At 37.6% G+C, this 17,382-nt stretch overlaps 1 protein-coding gene and 1 long non-coding RNA gene across 7 annotated transcripts in view; one reads left to right on the top strand and one right to left on the bottom strand.

Moving 5' to 3' along the window:
- Positions 1-17,382, bottom strand: part of LOC134164213 (hyccin 2) — a 72,324-nt gene that overhangs the window by 18,548 nt on the left and 36,394 nt on the right. For 4 of the 6 annotated variants that reach the window (XM_062619741.1, XM_062619742.1, XM_062619743.1 and 1 more), the window contains 3 exons: positions 14,158-14,317; positions 12,794-12,961; positions 271-8,199 (listed from right to left, as the gene is read on the bottom strand). In XM_062619741.1, the coding sequence (XP_062475725.1) occupies positions 7,595-8,199; positions 12,794-12,961; positions 14,158-14,317 (933 nt within the window). In that variant the 3' untranslated portion in view covers positions 271-7,594. Of the gene's footprint in view, positions 1-270; positions 8,200-12,793; positions 12,962-14,157; positions 14,318-17,382 lie in introns of those variants that run through there. The other 2 variants (XM_062619746.1, XM_062619747.1) reach the window with 2 other exon arrangements.
- Positions 12,801-14,107, top strand: LOC134164217 (uncharacterized). The gene is made up of 3 exons (XR_009965051.1): positions 12,801-12,922; positions 13,442-13,523; positions 13,993-14,107. It is a non-coding gene; the product is annotated as an uncharacterized LOC134164217 (long non-coding RNA).

Below are 17,382 nucleotides of genomic sequence, written 5' to 3' on the forward strand. Positions count from 1 at the left end.
CGTCGGGGGGGGGGGGGTGGTCTCTGAGCTGTTAAACTGCGCATGTGGCCTGCGTTACACACCACACCACCATCAACCTAAGCCTCAGCCAAACCAAACCCCAAACCAACCAACCAAAAAACAAACCAACCCCCAAAAAAAACCAAACCTTAAAAAAAAAAAACAAACCCAACCCACGCACAAAAAAACAAGCAAAAAAACCCCAAACAACCCCAAAATAAAAACCAACCAACCACCAAATTAAAAAACCCCACAATTCACAAGGTCACTATTCCTATTCGGAAACAGCACAATATTTATTTAACATCTTTATATATTTATATATATATATAATTTTTTCTGCATTGCAGACTGTGTCAAGTTTTATACATCTCTATTTACAACGATTTAAAATAATTATATTTCATCTCTGGCAGGTATTTACAAAGTCAATAGTAACTACATTTCACATTTCAACAAGTCAACAGCATTAACCAGCTCAGTGAGACAGTTAAGATAATGGCCTACATGCACCAATAACATGATCTTCGATACGTGCCATCTTCAGGTCTAAGAACGAAGATTTTTCCCTGGTCTCAGGTCAAAGGACAGCATACAGCAGAGGTCACGGTTTATTAGAAACCCGTTTGGTTTAGTCCTTCACCAGTACCGAATCTCAGACATCTTGGGGGTTGTACCAGCACGCAGGGCTGTCCTGGCAAAGAGGGGCTCCCACCACCAATCCATGGCTATTTGCCTCACCTCCCTGCTACAAGAAGTGGGCTACTTGCTGCTTACACTCCTTCTACGACAGAGATAAGATTACATAATGTTAAAGTAGTAAAAATCCTCAGAAACCTTAGTTTGGAGAAACAAACCTAGTGTGACAGAAAAAAGTAAGAAAATAAACTTTTAACCCTTGCAGAATGTTCTCTTTTTGCTAGTAAAACTGACAGCATAGCCTGTATTCATACAAGGATGAAAACAGATCAAAAGGTTCATTGCAAAGTACAGGAATTACAAATTTAAAAAAATGCAGCATAGGGTACCTCAATTTAGTTGTTGGGTTGTTTTGTTGGTTTTTTTTTTTTTATAGCAAATAAAAGCTACCATAGTAAATCTAAAACCTATTGAGAGTATCTGATTTAATTATTAAAAATCTTTACTAGCTTTCTCCTGGAATCTTTGATATGGAAAAAAATGTTAAATGGCTCAATTCTGTTTAATCATACTGTGTTTTTCCGTAAATAACCAGCTCGAAACATCCAACCCAGAAGTATTCACTACCTGCAAGAAAACAGTAAGAAGTCTTTTTTAAAGGAATCACTGAACACTGACACACAGAAACACACAGACACACCCCAGTACTAGGAATCTATTAATACTCTGACATGTTGGTTTATCCTGAGTGATTATTAGCTCACATCTACTGTATACTTGAAGCCACAAAGTCTTTACTATTTGCGTTTTTCATAAACTATTGGCATGAAAGTCTAGCACAACAACATCAATGCCTAAACAGAAAGAACAGTGTCAATAGCCAGTATTTCTGTCATTCCCAAGTCATCCTTATTTTAGAACAAAAGGTAAAAGGTTTCTTCATTCAGCCTGGTTTTAATGCTTTGTGATCAGTTCTGGGGAGGATGAGGACTCAAACATGCAGGATCCCCTAGCAATTTGTAAGGAGGTTTCTATGACAAATCCCCCCTATTTTACCCTCTAAAACCAAAAACCTGTGTGAATTCTGTATCACATTTTAACGAGTGATTAAGCATCTTGTCAAGTGTCAAAATTTAAATTGCTTTGAAGAATTCTATCAGAATGCAAAGATATTCCACTCTAAATTGCTCTACATTTTATCAACTGTAAAACACCGGGAGCTCACAACCAAGTAATTGGTTAATAAAACTTGATCTCATCACTGCTCATCATGCACAAGCTAAAATATAGGGCAAGGTTTTACTGTACAGACACAAGAGTTTACTATACATCTATTCCCATCAACAGCTCCTCACAGGACTAGCTTAGTAATTCTTTATGATAGGAGGAGTAACTTTTGGACCCATTTTAAAGTCATTTGGTCCCTCGGCTACTACTTTTGGTAAAATCCGAAAAACACAGTAAGGAAGGAAAAGAAAAAAAAAAAAAAAGAAGAAGAAATCAGGGGAGGAGGGTAGCCCAGAGAAAAGTAAATACAAGAATGGCAGAAAAAAAAAGTTTTTTTTTTCATTAAATACAGACAAATCATATGGGACAGATTTTTACTAAATCCATTTCTGGAAGCTGTAAGGTACCCTTAAGAAAGCTTGCTTCTGAAATTTTAACGTCACAGGCCCTGACGCTTGCCAAACTTACTAGGCAAGTCAAGTGAAATAGCTAGCTCCTATGTTTCAAAATGTTGTTCCAAGATGAGTTTAATTTTAAATGTCATAATGACTATGTGGAAATCCTCATACATATCAGTCTTGCAAAATCCACTTACTGCTTGTTTTCAGGAATTACTGAAGAACTGAGTGTCTCACAGCTCTCCATCACTTGCCACTACTGCACAAGAGGTGAGTGAGTGTTTTGGGTCTTCAGCTGGTCACAACATGCAAATTTTGACACTCACACACTAACACAACACCCATGTCATAATCTGTCACCCTGAATCACCTACAGAAAAGCTTTCCACATCAAAGTTTATCTGAGTGCAGTGAGAAAACAAACTAAAAAATAACCAAGAGATTAAGGCCCATACGCTAGAAACAAACAGCATTTAAAATACTGAAGGAAAATATAAAATCTTATATTTTTAACAATCTTATATAAAACAAAAAATGCAATGCAAGTACAGAGGATCTGGCTTCTTCGCTTACCATGCTTGGAAAGAAGTGATATTTTGCAACTTTAGTCCTGCAATTATCCTAAACAAGAAATTTAAATAAATAAATAAAAAGGAGCATGTTTACTCTTCTGATGCAAACTATTCCTATGAAGTAAACGGTTGTTACAAATGACACCTAGCTAATGGCTTTAGTGCTATATTGAATATGCCAAGGTAGCAGTATCTTTGGCAATGAGAGAACTGTAGAATTTAAGAATCAGATTATTAAATTTACTAACATCAGAACCATCTTTGTTTTGTGTGCAGTACATACATTTCATCCAAACACATTCCATTATATTTTCCCACACCTCCTCCAGGATTATGAGTACAGCACCCAGTCTTCTTGATTTTTGTGATTTTACTCAAAAAGTTATTCTTGGTTCTCACTGAATCTTCAAATGAATTAAAATTTGTAAGCCAAGATGAACAAAAAATTCTGGTTTGTGACCAAAGTTAAAATGCTGAACGCTTAAAAGAGATAGCCATTGGTTCACAATAAAATAGGACAAGTTTAAACTCTTAGGTTAAAATACAGCCATAGCATAGAATTATCTATTTCAAAATTTTTTTTTTTCAAAATATAATTCTCTGAACATGTTATACATTAAATATTGAGGAAAATTTCTGTGGAGCTAAAATTTTCCAAGAACACTAATAATCTTCATTAAAGAAGTAAAATAAGCCACACAGCATCTGGAGACAAAAAAGGGGTTAGAGTTGGGGTCACCTTACTACAGCGTAGTTTTACCACCATTAATATGCAAGTTTCCCCTTTAATCTTGAAAAATATGCTCATATTTACATACAGTATACACACAGTTGAGGCAATTGATTGTCAACACGTGACAAATGTATGTACCTACCCACACACAAGTAAACCTCACATGGTGAGAAAAAACCCTGTCCCAGTAAACTCCAGTATTCGTAAGTAGTGCAAATAAATGTTTCGTCAGAAAAGACTTTTTCTCACTATTTTGATGTTAAAACGGGTAATTTTAATTATGTTAAAGCTAGCAGGAGTATGTTGGAAATGTAGCGTTTAAGACCAACACACTTGCAAACTACAAATACTAGGTTCTAATGCTTACTGGCTGCAGCATGATGTTCAGCATTGCACAATGACATATGCTGTTAATAAACTTTTCCAAATTCACATCAGAAAGGGTGTTCAAAGAAATTTGCATTTAAAATGAACAGTGACATATAAAGTCCCCAAATGAAAACTAAATGCATAATACAGCAATTTAAACTGTCATCTTGCAACATTCATTTTAACAGGCATTTTTAACTTCATCACTTTGCTGCCCGCAGGATGAAAAAATGGTGCATTATTCATCCAAAAAGCTGCTCACAATAAGCCCCTGAAAAGGATAATCAAGATGGATTTATCAATCCCAACATTTCATATTTTCTTAAAATTATAAAGCTCAACAAAAAATATGTTGCAAAATGGCAGCACAATATGATGTGGTAAAAAGTGTACCAAAGAATAATTCATTGATCCCTACTTACATGCATATACACATCGAATTATAGTACTCACACTTCCCCACCTAAGAATTACATGTATATGCCTGCATGTGCACATACACAGAGAAAAATCATACTGTTCTGCTTTCTAACTTTCTATTAATGCTGCAGTTGCACTAAAACGCTGCAGAAATCTAAATCTAGTGCCTCATGTCAAGTACCAAATGTTCTAAACAAGACACAGCAGAGTGAATTCAGGATAGAGATTTAAGTCTAAATATTTGTCACAGCTGTCAGAAAATTTAAGTGTGTTTTGTACTCTGTTTAGTACTTAGCATATATAAACAGAAAGCCAGCAGATTACTCCCTCAACCCATATCCCAGATATTTCTGATTTTATTTCTGCCACAGTACTTTGAAGTGTACTGAACTTCAGCACGTAAGTTTTGCCTTGATCTTAATGCACCTTGGCATAGTTTGAGACACTTCTAGAAGCACTAACGATAAACATGATATGCAGCACTAGCAAATCCTGTTACTACAGCTGGTTTGTAGATACCAGTGATGAGTAATTTTCTAAGGTTTTGAACAGCACTTGTCTGAAAAATGACAAAACAAGCTCCCACAACTGAATCATTGCACTAAAAGGGTAATTTTCAGAAGTTGTAGATGTAGCACACCAGGAATTTTTTTTCTTTTTTACACAGGGATAAATTTGAACTCTTTAAAAAACCTTATACAGAACTGGTTTATATACAGGACAACAAACCAAAATACAATGGACGAAATAACAAGAGGCACATCATCAAAATCAGAACTGTAGAAGTATTTCAAAAGGTAGTTTGACTTAAGTTTTGAGCAATTTGAATTTATGCACGCACATTTGACTTCACTATCTGAAGTCACCGAGTTGTCTCACTTTCCTGAAACAGGTTAATAGTGTGGGATCCCACAAACAAGAATATTTTTAACAAGTTGTAAAATCTGGCCCAACGCCATTTTTTTTAAGTGTCTAAAACTTCTGAAGGAATGCTTCTAATAGCAAATGTAGAAAGTAGAGAACCTTGCTAATGAACAGCTCTATGCTTTAAAATAACTATTAAAAAATTAGCTGACACTCTTGAACTCTCTTTTTCTAAAAGACTTAAGCAAATTATTTGGTCCTTCTTAATCTACAGTGATAACTCTTCAATAGAATTTCCTTTATGATGGTCTTTACAAAATATAAACCTTGTACAGCCATGACTTACCAACTGTCTCCACTTGTAAAACTTTATACAATAAAGAACAGTTCAATCATATATAGCTTTTGACATTTTATCACAACTCTGCCTTAGTTCCATCTGTGGTGGTCCTTCAAGATTAATTTGGAAATTGTAAGATTTCTGATGACGATTCTATTTACTTTTTAAATGAATTTCTGCGTGTCAAGATGCCATTTAATTCACTATAGAATGTAAGATATGAAGACTAGACTGCTAAAGTGATTTGTCAAACCACAAAAGAAACCTTCAAATATTTAAATGAATTTTAATGTAAATTTGAAAAAAAATTTCTCCTTGAAATAAATTCAAAAGCAAGAAACTACCCAAACCTAAAACCATCTACCACCAATGCAACATCATATCATTGTCCTGAATTTCTCAAAGACTATCAAATATAGCCTACTATTTATAATTGCTTCTGGTTATCCTTCACAGTGACAGTGAAACCAAAGTGCCCATGTAAAGATCATAACTCTTTCCTGTGGGTTTACAATTTGTCAACTTCCAGGATATCTTACATATCTGAAGCACAGATGATGAACTTTTCCCTTCTCTAATAATTAAAAAAAAAAAAAAGATAGAGATGGAGAGAAAATAACAAACATTCTCCTGTGTAACCAGAAATGTGCTTCTAAGCAGTGTTCTTTAGCATAACTGCCAGCCAGTGCCCATACACCAGCCATATACATTCAAGGCTTGGCTCAGTGGCACAAGTTTTGAATTTTCTGGAGTAGGGCCAATCCACTACAATAAGTTAAAAAAACCTCAATGGGTTATATATACCAAGGCAATGAAGCGTGATCCTTCTGGGGAAAAAAAGGACTGTCAGTACCCCTTTGCACAAATGGTGTTTCTAGAAAAGCATTTCACATTGAAGCCTCAGTATTTCTATCAAACTATTGTCTCCATCCCTGAGACAGCCCCTTAAGAGTATGGTCTGTCTGGACTGCAGGATTCTTCAAATGACTCCATGACTGAATTCAGGGACACTGAGAAAGCAGCTGTGTGAGGGGCCAGGGGTGTCCAACAGCCATGATACCATAGAAAGCAGCCTGAGAAATACTCTTTACCCGAATACACCTTTCAATTCAGTGATCAGCACCTCACAAGAACAACAACAACAAAAACGGAGCAGAGCTAGCCATTAGTTCCTGGGAAAATAGTGTTTCCTTCCCACTTACAAACCAAATTGATTTAACAGCATGGTGGTGTCAAATTTTAGTCTGTATGCAGAATGACCCTGTATCCTGGAGGGGAAGACATGTAACATGACAAATGGCTACAACGCCATTAGAAGTGCATTGTAACCTATATTATCTACTAAGTATCCTCACACTGAGGGAAACAACCTGTTAATACACATGTCTCAGTTGCTGAACATCAAAAGCGTCTGGGATGAGAGACTGGGGCAGGCAAGAAACAACTACCCTTACTTTAATGAAAAAAGTGCTGTAGGCAGCCAGGAGCAGCAATGACAATCCCCTCCCCAGAATTGATTGCACAGACTCAGAGAGGTCCAAAGTCACACTAGAATCTCTGAGGCACTCCTGGTTCTGAGAAAGAAAAGTCATGATCCAGTAGTCTTTGCAGTACTGTAGACGGAGAAAACAAACCCGTTTCTAATTCTTAACAAAGCCAAAGCATCATCTCATAGGGATCACATACACCATTTCCGCCGGTGTCTCCAGTCTCACAGTGTTGAAATGGGACTGATCAGCCTACGATGGATTGCACATCACCCAAGGAGAAAGGAAGGCATGGAAAAAGGCATACAGTACATTATATACTGCTTCACAACCATGTTTACAAGGGGTGGGGGTGGGAAGGGAGGATGAAAGTGAGGGAAGAATTATTGCTGTTTCAGTAATACAGTATGATAGCTAAACCAAATCAAACAAGATCACAACAGTCAGTATTTTCACACTGCGGGATGATGGTTCGTGTTTTGCCTAAGGATGAACTTGCCTGGGGATTAAGGGGAAAGTGGGAGTCCTAATGAAGGGAGTCAAAGTTACACCTGGGATATCAGCTGCATATTGAAACTTGGAGATCGAGACTGCTTGGTTAGGGGAGCTCCTGGGGGAAGGAGATCTTTACCTTCCCCAGCTTGGCCTAATCGGTCCTCCTGTAGGCTGATAGTTGAAAACCGATTGGTGTTGCCAGCTGCTAGATTGGTAACACCCTCTGTACTAGCTCCAACACTGGAGCCTGCTTGACTGCCATTCACGTAGTCAAACGATTTACTGGAAGAAGCACTGGCGGTCCTGATCAGGCTCAAACTGTTAGCTTTTGGCACCACCTGCCCAGCAGGCAGGCTGAGGTGTTTCTTCGTAGGTGTCATCTCAATTATATCTGCACCAAGGTCAGTGGATTGGTGCATGTACTGCTTCCAAGCTACTGGATCTCGAGGGCTCTCATTGGATTTTGCTGCAGAAGAGGTTTCTTTATCCTTAGCAGAATGGCCACTTGCTGTTTTCCTTAAGCTGCCCTTCTGGGATACAGTTGATAGGGGTTTGGTCCCAACTGGCTGGCTGCTGAGCGAAGCTCCTGATGAAAATCCTTCATCAGCATCATTAAGGTTCACGGATTCCTCTCTTCCATTCACACCTTCAGTATCTATTAAGAAAGAAAGAACAACCAAAAAAATCCCAAAACAATCAGAACAAAGAGTAAGCATTCAAGTTACATGAAGACAAAGATGTGCACAGAACGTCCAAACAAACCTCATTTGCTAATCCACCTGGTTTCCACTTGCTTAAAAATTTCTGATTTGCAGCCAATAATTTTCCTGTCATGTCTACCATAATAATGGAATCTAACAGTAAGTAGTCCCTGAGCTTGGTTTGCCTTTCCTCTACATCACTTTTAGCAGTCAGAGCATCTCGTGAACTTTGTCTAGAAATAAAAATTAGGCCCCATTTGGCTAATGCATTTTAGTTTTGTTTGCAGACGCTGGTGCGATTCCCCTCCTGGATGTGTTTACAAGAAAAAAAAAAAATTAGGTTCCTTCCTAGCCAGCAACCACAGTCACAAGGCTTCTGTTGTCTGTAGCTAGCGTATTAAATAACGTGACTATACTTTCTGTTGGAGACTAACCCAATTCCTAGCTCTCCCTCCTCCACAGCTCAATCTTCCATGCATTTCCAGCAATCCTAGCACAATGCTTCTACCATATTTGCTTTTGTCTCAGCATCTGGATTTTCCAGGGAGAAAAAACACCTCAACAACCAACCATTGTATTAAGAGAAGTGTAATATCTGAAACATTTCATGTTGTAGAAGAGATACTATGGTTTTGACTGGTATCTCAAAGGAAAAAGAAAAAAAAGGCCTGACAAACTTCTTTCTTAAATCCGTTTTCAGGTCTATAATATTATTAGGGCAACTTTTTTTTTTTTTTTTAAATCTTATTCCAATCCTTCTTCTAAGCTCCAATAAGCTCCAAGTACTCACAGTTATTGTTTCAGTAGAAAACTGAACAGCATTCAAATTTCACAACTGGAAATAGAGTTTGAGGTTTTGCTCCACATACCTCGTTTTAGTGAAAAAAAAAGCCAAAGTTTAACCATGTTAGTAAAACAGGAGACATTCAGGCTACAAGAATTTTGCTTTTCTTTATAAAAAGCTACAGAGCTTGATTATGTGCAAGAAATCTGCAAAGCCTATGGATCTGTCCAAGCTAAAGCCGCTGTACTGCTCTACTGGCAGTTTGCTCAACTCAGCTTGCCACCAAGCAAACATGTTTAAATCTCTTTTGTGGAATGGGGAAAATGTGATGGCAAGGATGTAAGAGAATCCAACACTTGAGTGGAAGCTCATCCTTTCACGCTAATTGTTAGCAGAGTGCTAAGAAACATTTTACATTATGGCAAGCTTTCACTGTTATTGCCACCTCTATGTAGCAGAAGCGTAGCCTGATCCAACTTTATATTCTGAAGTGTAAATCAAGACAATCCTAAAGGAGGTTTTATTATTCTGTTTTAAACTAACTTACTTCTTTTCAGGAAACAAAAGAAGCTTACAAGACATTTAACCATCTCCAATCAGACAGTTCTCAGGCCTCTCTCAGAACAAAGCAATGTGAGCTTATTATGTAGTTTTTATGTAGTTCTGTTTGACTCATTAACCTCCCTGAAGCAGAAAGGTAGTTCTGCTGACTGCAGTTCATGTTACTGCAGTCTTCCTTCCTTGGTAAAGCCTTAGAAAAGGAAGTTTCTCAGGTTTCAAGGGCTATTATTAACATGAAGGTGTGTTACTTACTTTAACTTCCTGTAACTATATCTAAAATATGTTTACTTCCCCCCCCTTCCTGCCAACCCCATTTGGTCAAACTAGGCCTTCATCTTTTCATTGAGACATTAGTATGTTTTCTTACATTAGACAGTGACATCTTTTATTCATAATCCACCACATCTCCATCCCCCACCCCAACCTTCCCACACACAATCAAAAATGCTAATAAAAATATGACAGAATTGGAACATACTGAAAGCAAGAGCACTTTTCCAATAAACCAACATTTATGTTTCCTTTCATGCAAAGCTGGATGAAAGCGTGTTTGGTTACAGGCAGCAATAGCAGCAGCTGAAGTCCCCTCTCAAGCCCAAAAAATTTCTCCAGACAATATGCCTAAGGTTTTATTATTACAAGTACACCAGTCATCTTCAAAGTTTACTTTAAAACATTGCTAACAGGATGCTAAACCAGACAATCCTATTCAGGGACAGTGAAGCAGAATAGTCACACTGAAAAAGTGGCTTTTATCCACAGAATTTAAAGACATGACTGAGAGGGGCTGTTGCAAGCTTTTGAACGCTGCAACTATACAGAGGCCCAAGCAGCTCAGCAGTGCTCGAAAATGAAGAAGGTAGAGAAGACAACATGCAAGAGAATTTCTGTCTAGTCAGGTCCACATACCTACAGAAGTTCTCAGTGGGATTGAAGTAACTCAGCAAACACATACTCTTTTCCCAATACATGTTATTTTTCCTCTAAAAACTGCCCTCAGAAACAATAAAAAAATGTTTGAGTCCTTACTTACTCTGTTAGGAGGGGAAAACAGGATGAAGTAATAAATTTCTCTTCTTCCTCTTCCCCCTTTCCCCCCTCAATAGACCAATAAAACAATTAAAAAAGAAAACAAAACCTAAAACCCTATGTTTCCCAAGCACTCTTCTATAGGTCAGAAGAGAGACGGTGCAACCTGACATAAATCATATCAATTGCACTACGTGTGATTCAGGACTCTCACTGTTCCTTATCAGAATAAGTCTGTCCCCAAATAATTCTTTATTGATGCTGTACGTAATTAATCCCGTAGATGTATATACAGCATTCTCCACTGATCCAAAATAGTGCACATAACCACAGCTGCTAGCACCCAGAAGCAGAATACCTTGTAAGACATTACTGAGTCATTCTTGATACCCTCTGCCTTTTTCTATTTATTGGGTCAAAACACTGATCTGAAGAAGGGTTTTATATAGCTTTTTAAAGTAACTTTTACTGTTTATCCTTGCTATACCTGAAGGCTAAAAAGTCATGAGAAATGATTAGTCTCCCATTATGTTGTTTGATATCAAACTGACATTTATGAGAGGGAATTTGCTAGCTGAATTTTTCTGTGAAATCAGCATCAGTAAAATAATAGACCACTATATATACACACACAATTCTATGCTGATAATCAAACAGAACATTGGTCTTCTCCCAGATGACATCAACTGGCAGAACTCAGTTCTCCCAAGCATGTAATTATACACTGCTAATGTTACAGAAGGGTATTCGAGTCACTTCTACTGAAGCAAAGTATGTGGAATGATGCTTATCCAGCAACATGCCAAATCATATAGGTGTCCATCATATAGAAGGCCACATCTTTATCAACTTCTTTCCCACTTCCTGTCTCTCCCAGAAGGTTCTCTGCAGCTGAAGACTTCTCCATATCCTTCAGGGCATGCACATGCAAAGTTTAGTAAAATGGAATAAAACCAAGTGAACAAGAGAATTTAGAAGACAGGACTCATTTACTGAGCATGCTCAAATTAGCTATGCACCAAGGAGTGGATTATAAATTTGCACTAAACACTTATGCAACTATCTTCTACAGAAGCACAATGCCTTTATTGTTTGATAGCAACTCTAAGGGCAAGGATTCTGTGGTAACACTACATTAAATCTCCAAATTCTCCAGATGATTGTTTCCAGAAGAACAAATCTGAAACCTATGTAAGCCATATCTAAATGTGCACATAAATCTCATTTATAATCAACCAATATGCTTAAAGAGGCTGCAAATAACAAAGGAATGTTCATATGGAAAAGAAGACTTAAGATAGGAGAACACTTGAAAATATGTTTAGTTAAATTTAAAAGAAATTAATTCTCATCTCTGAAGAGAAATCATGATTCAAATTCAATACTCAAACCCATATCCTTTATGGAGTAAAGATAAGAAAATTAATAGATAAACTCAAGAAAAATAAATTTCTGCCAGCTACTCTGCTATTCTTGACTGCAAAGCAGACAAAGGAAGTCCCATAGCATTTGTATGGCCAGCATCATTGAGAATGAAAGCAATAATTGTTTCTAAAGTCTTTAGAACTATGACAACCTGTTTTCTTCTTGAAAACACAAACACTTTTTTGGTACTTGCCTTTAGAGCAACCAGCTCATTCATGTGTATGTATGAATTTTCAATTAAAGGATGACTGGCAAGTAAAAACATCAACAGTTGTATACATGTCTCAGATAGGCCTGACTGGAACAGGAAGTTTCATTCTTAGAAATTTAAGAATTGCAGATTAACAAGACACTACTACAACTAAGTTGTAGCCAAATCCATTTATACTCTATATTATTTTTCATCTGGTGCATTGTTTTCCTTCTGAATATTAAACATGCTCAGTAATAGAAAGTTTCCAAGCAAACCCAAAGCTCTTGGTTATTACCCATCTTTTTGTTTTTGCCATGCCAAGCAGTCTTTCACCACACAGATGCAAGCCCCAGGCCAGCCCACGTGATAACAAAAGATAGTACCTGACCTGATGTTAGGTATATAGGGGGTGCGTGTATTGCAAAGAGAAGCTAATACACCCTGGGATAGCGGAAACACACACTAGAATGGAAAGAAGTTCTGCTTGGGGATAGGGAGCCAGGATCCTCCTCCAGCAACTGCCTCACTGACTTCTGCCTCCTCATCTCTGTCCTACCCTCTGTTGTGGCTGTTGCCAAGGTGGGCTCCGGGAAGCCATGCTCAGGGGTCCTGCGCATCAGCACCTCCCCCTCTTGCTCACGTTTGATCCCTACGTCTGTGGAGCCGTGTTGGATCGGTGAGCCAGGTATGCTTGAGTCAGCCTCGTTTGAGAAGTCAAAGCCATCTGGGATTCAACATATAACATTTTAGTGCTTTTCTATTCCTGTCTTGGTGTTCCAACCCAGGCAGGGAAAATAGAAGATTTATGTGGACAAGGAACAAACAAAACACTATCCATGCTTAGTCAGAAGTTGTGAGAACACCCACAGAAAGGGACAGGTGGACTAATACTGCAGACCAGAGACTACCAAATGAATATAATGGTAACTACAGTGAAGACAAACATGACCCAGAATTCTGAGAACAGAATACAGCTACTTCTGTCCTGTACAGCATGATTCAGCTGAAGACCTCAGGTCATCAAATCCTTTTGCATATGATACAGGGGAAAAAAAAACAAACAACACCCCAACAAACAAAAAACAGAGTACCACAGGAAAACATGTAATCTTTATATGCAGACTTTACCCTTGGTTTATGTTTAGGTTATTCTACCTTTTACCTTCAGCCATTTATGCAGCTTTTTTTAATCAATGTTTTACAGATGCAGCAACAAAGCTTTATGACAAAATTATTTCAAAGTAAGCTTTTTGCTACACCTACACTGAAGATGGCATTGCATCAAGGTAAATATTGCTATGTATTTATTATTTTTCTTTATACAGTCAGGCATGCTTCGTATGACAAAGTACTCACTGAGGAAAAATAAGGACTTATTCCAAGCTATCCACAGCTATTTTATATCATGGCCCCTCACTAAATTGGGCCACATAATGGTAGGATTGTGATGTTCAGCTTTTTCCTCTCCCACTGCCTTCAGCAGCTTTAGGTAGCTGGAACCCTATCAAGGTCTGGATAATACCATTCATTCCCTAAAGTATTTATAATGGGAGGCATTTGAGTTTTAGTGTGGATTAAGGAAAGAACTCAAAATTCTAAGCCAAACTCTAGCCTACAGTTTTATGCCATGTTACATGGAGGAAAAAAAGAAGCCCTATTGAACATTTTCCAGCTTCTCCATTTTCTCACCTACCTCATGCGTTATTGCCAAATCAATAAACAAAACAAACACCCCAGATGTTCATGTTCATGCAGTGCTCTGAAGATGTAAAATACTATACATTGTTATGGAGTATCACTTTTCAAAAACAAACAAAAAACCCCAACCAACTGTTCTGCAAACATCCAAAGAAGCCAGATTACAGTGATGATGATGGATACAGTATGCTACAGTATTTGCTCTTGGCAGAGAGAGCTCACCTTCTCTTCTCCAGCGATGACGACGGATAGAAGCTGTTGTAATAGCAGTCCGAGAAATCCTCGGCACTGTTGGAGTAACTTCTACTTTCAGTACCTTCTGGCCTTCCTGCGATGCATCAGGAGCATCAAAGGGCAGTGAGTTCTTCATGGCATTTGCAACCTAAGATAGAAGTAAAATGCTGCACTATTACTGTTCCTGATTGCACTAATGGCAATATTAGATTTCTTGTTGGATACTAAAAGGGGAACAACCAAGAATTGTTAATTATGCCAGATCCCCTCAGATGAATAGCCTCATCCCCAAGATTCAATCACAACGGATAATTACATTGAAAAGCTCATCATAAGTCTATTCCCAAAAATATAGCTGAATTTTCTTTGAGGTGATTTATTTCATTCCACATTTGCCATCTGTGTTGACAGAAGTAACAATCTACCTAGGAGAGTCTCCATTCAAAAGAGACTGCAAAATGACTAGGAAAATAACATTTATGTTTTATGTCAGGAATATCATAAAATTAAGTCACAGGCCAAGCCAATGTAAACAACATATGGCCTTGTGTATGGCATGGGGACAGGGGCATTTTCTGCTCCCCTTACACCATATTCCCCCCGCAAAAAAAACTAAGCAAGGGGATTAGACTGCAGGTATATGCAAAATTCAAATAAATAAATAAGTAGATTTCAACCTAAGCAATGAGCATCAAATCATTAAAATGCATTCAGCTCTATTAGATCAAATTCTTATTGTAACAGGCTATTATAACGTCAGAAGTTTTGTTTTGCAGCTTTGAGGAGGACAAATGACTCTTTTGGCTCTCACGTTTTAACTACTTTAAATCTTCCATAAAATGCCAGTGTGGGATTAAAATTTTTCTCTAAGAAAATGAAAAAGCAACTTTAAGTTTCCTCATTTACAAGTAAATTGTTCAAAAAGTGAACTTATGCACCAGCTCTTGAAAAGCAAGCCAGGTCTCTATGGCATGTGCAGTATTCAACAATGAAGTTGCTGCAGACAAAGTAGGATTTAGAACCTAAAAAAAAAAAAGTGAAAACACCTTGTTTTTCCAAAATCTTATTGACTTTATACATCCAAGCAGCAATAAAAGTATTAGACACATTTTAAACTTAACATCACATTAACATCATTCATAGATCTCATATGTTTCACAGACATCTGACTTCCTATATGCTCTTTACTCCCCATGTAATGAAGACAGCATATAAAATAAGAGTGTCTGAGACATCTAGACTAAAAATAAAACAACTATGGAAAATGTAACTTGCTAATCTCTATAAAATCCTACCTAGCAACAGCTCCCACTGTAATTTGGGCAGGCTATTCTCTCCACTACAGCTTACAAGCAGTATGAAAAGCAACTTTATGTTGCCTCCTAATAGATTTTCTCTTGTATCACCCCAAAAAAAGAAAACAATTGATTTTGCAACTTGAGAAAACAGAGTTCACTATATGGCAAGAGAAACACATTTATTTAAATACATCTGGTCTACATGTCTTAAATCTGTGTAGTCTACTTACTAGCTCAAGGCATGTAAACCGTATTTTAAGACGCAGATGAAACTATAAATTTGACTGCTTTGTCAACCTAAATGAGATACAATCTCCTTTAGAAAACACATCTTTGCAAAATACTCCATTTTTCTGACAATGCATGCATACATTTTTTCTTCCTTTTAGGCTATGTTCTTTTTCTTAGAACAGACATTTTTTTAATTGTTTAAAAATTTGTGGGTAGCTGATGAAGTATTATCCACTGTTTATTACAACTACGCATTTCCTAGTTTTATGCTGTAAGCAACATTTGCATGTGTTTCTGTCAACCCAGTAACAGAATTAATGCACTTTTAAACATCATCACTGTTTTGCTGATATTCTGAGGCTGCTGATGCCTTGGAAACGTTAAGGACATCCAACAAATTCCTTGAACTCCCAAAGCATACATATACCAAATCTGATTAACTAAATAAGTCATTTTTCATTAGCATTCGCACAAACACAAACTGAGAAATGTACTAAACCACTAGAACAGACCCTATTGGCAGAAATTTGTGTTGTGAAGATCTCTGATAACATTTGATAAAAACACTGTACCAATGCATACGGCACGCATGCCATAAATTAAAGATGCTTATTCACATTATAACAAAGTAAAAGTGGCTTTCCTAGGAGTTGTAAAAGGCAAACCACTCATCAACCATGAGAAGAAATTAAACCGTGTCAAATAGCAAAACCACACACTGCACAATATTAACTAAATCAAAGACTTCTCACTTCCTGCGAGCTGGAATGGCAGCCATATATCTGATTTTGATCTCCAGATGCTGTTGTGATGCTGTAACTAACCATTAAACATCTCCTCCACTGCCTTCCTGTCTGACTTCTAACCAGCACAAAAGATTACTGCCATCATCACAGAAATGCTCCTTATCATTCTGCCTTCCACTTGTCCAACACTAATTTGCCTTTTGCTAGCCGATTTTCTCAGCCTCGACATCTGTTTGTGAACTGCTCTTCTATTCACACATAGGCCTTTTTCCATGCCATCCTCTTGAACTGGTACAAACTGCATTCATCCTATCCTAGACCATATTAAAGACTTCAGAAAGTCATTTCTGCTTTACTGAACCACAACAGATTAACAGTATACACTGATTTGCCTTCCCATCTTCTACTTGCTAAAGTTACACCTTCTTTTCAACAGGTAACCTTCTCAATAGGCAGAATTAAAATCTACAAGTTAGCAGCAAAAAGCTTCTGCAACAGGATCAGAAAAGTGACAGTACTTCTGCTTGTTGAATCTTTTACACATTGTACTTCTGGGGACTGAGGAGAACCCTACAGAAATAAAAATCAGCACAACAGTAGAACAATCTAAACCAGTTTGAATGAGTCATGGATCTTCTCTGACAGAAAAAAACAAGACTGTTTTCCTTCAGGATGTGGTAACAACTTTCTCAGTATGTCTAATCCAGCACTGAAAAGTAGGAAAACAAACACCACAATTCAGACGTGGCAAGCCAAGTCTGCAAGTACTGATGACAAAAGAGGGCTGGTTTCAGGCCAGACATCCACTCTTGCCTATCAGAAAGGAGCTCTAACGAAAACCACATCCAACAAAAGCAGTAAGTACCTCAATAAAATACACTAGATAAAGGTTCTGTCACAACAGGGACTTGCTCACCATGCTTCATGTGTACTAAGCT

Source organism: Pezoporus occidentalis, unplaced genomic scaffold (genome assembly GCF_034315485.1).
Source record: "Pezoporus occidentalis ecotype Australia unplaced genomic scaffold, CSIRO_AGI_Poc_V1 ctg213, whole genome shotgun sequence".
In the NCBI taxonomy this organism is placed as follows: domain Eukaryota; kingdom Metazoa; phylum Chordata; class Aves; order Psittaciformes; family Psittacidae; genus Pezoporus; species Pezoporus occidentalis.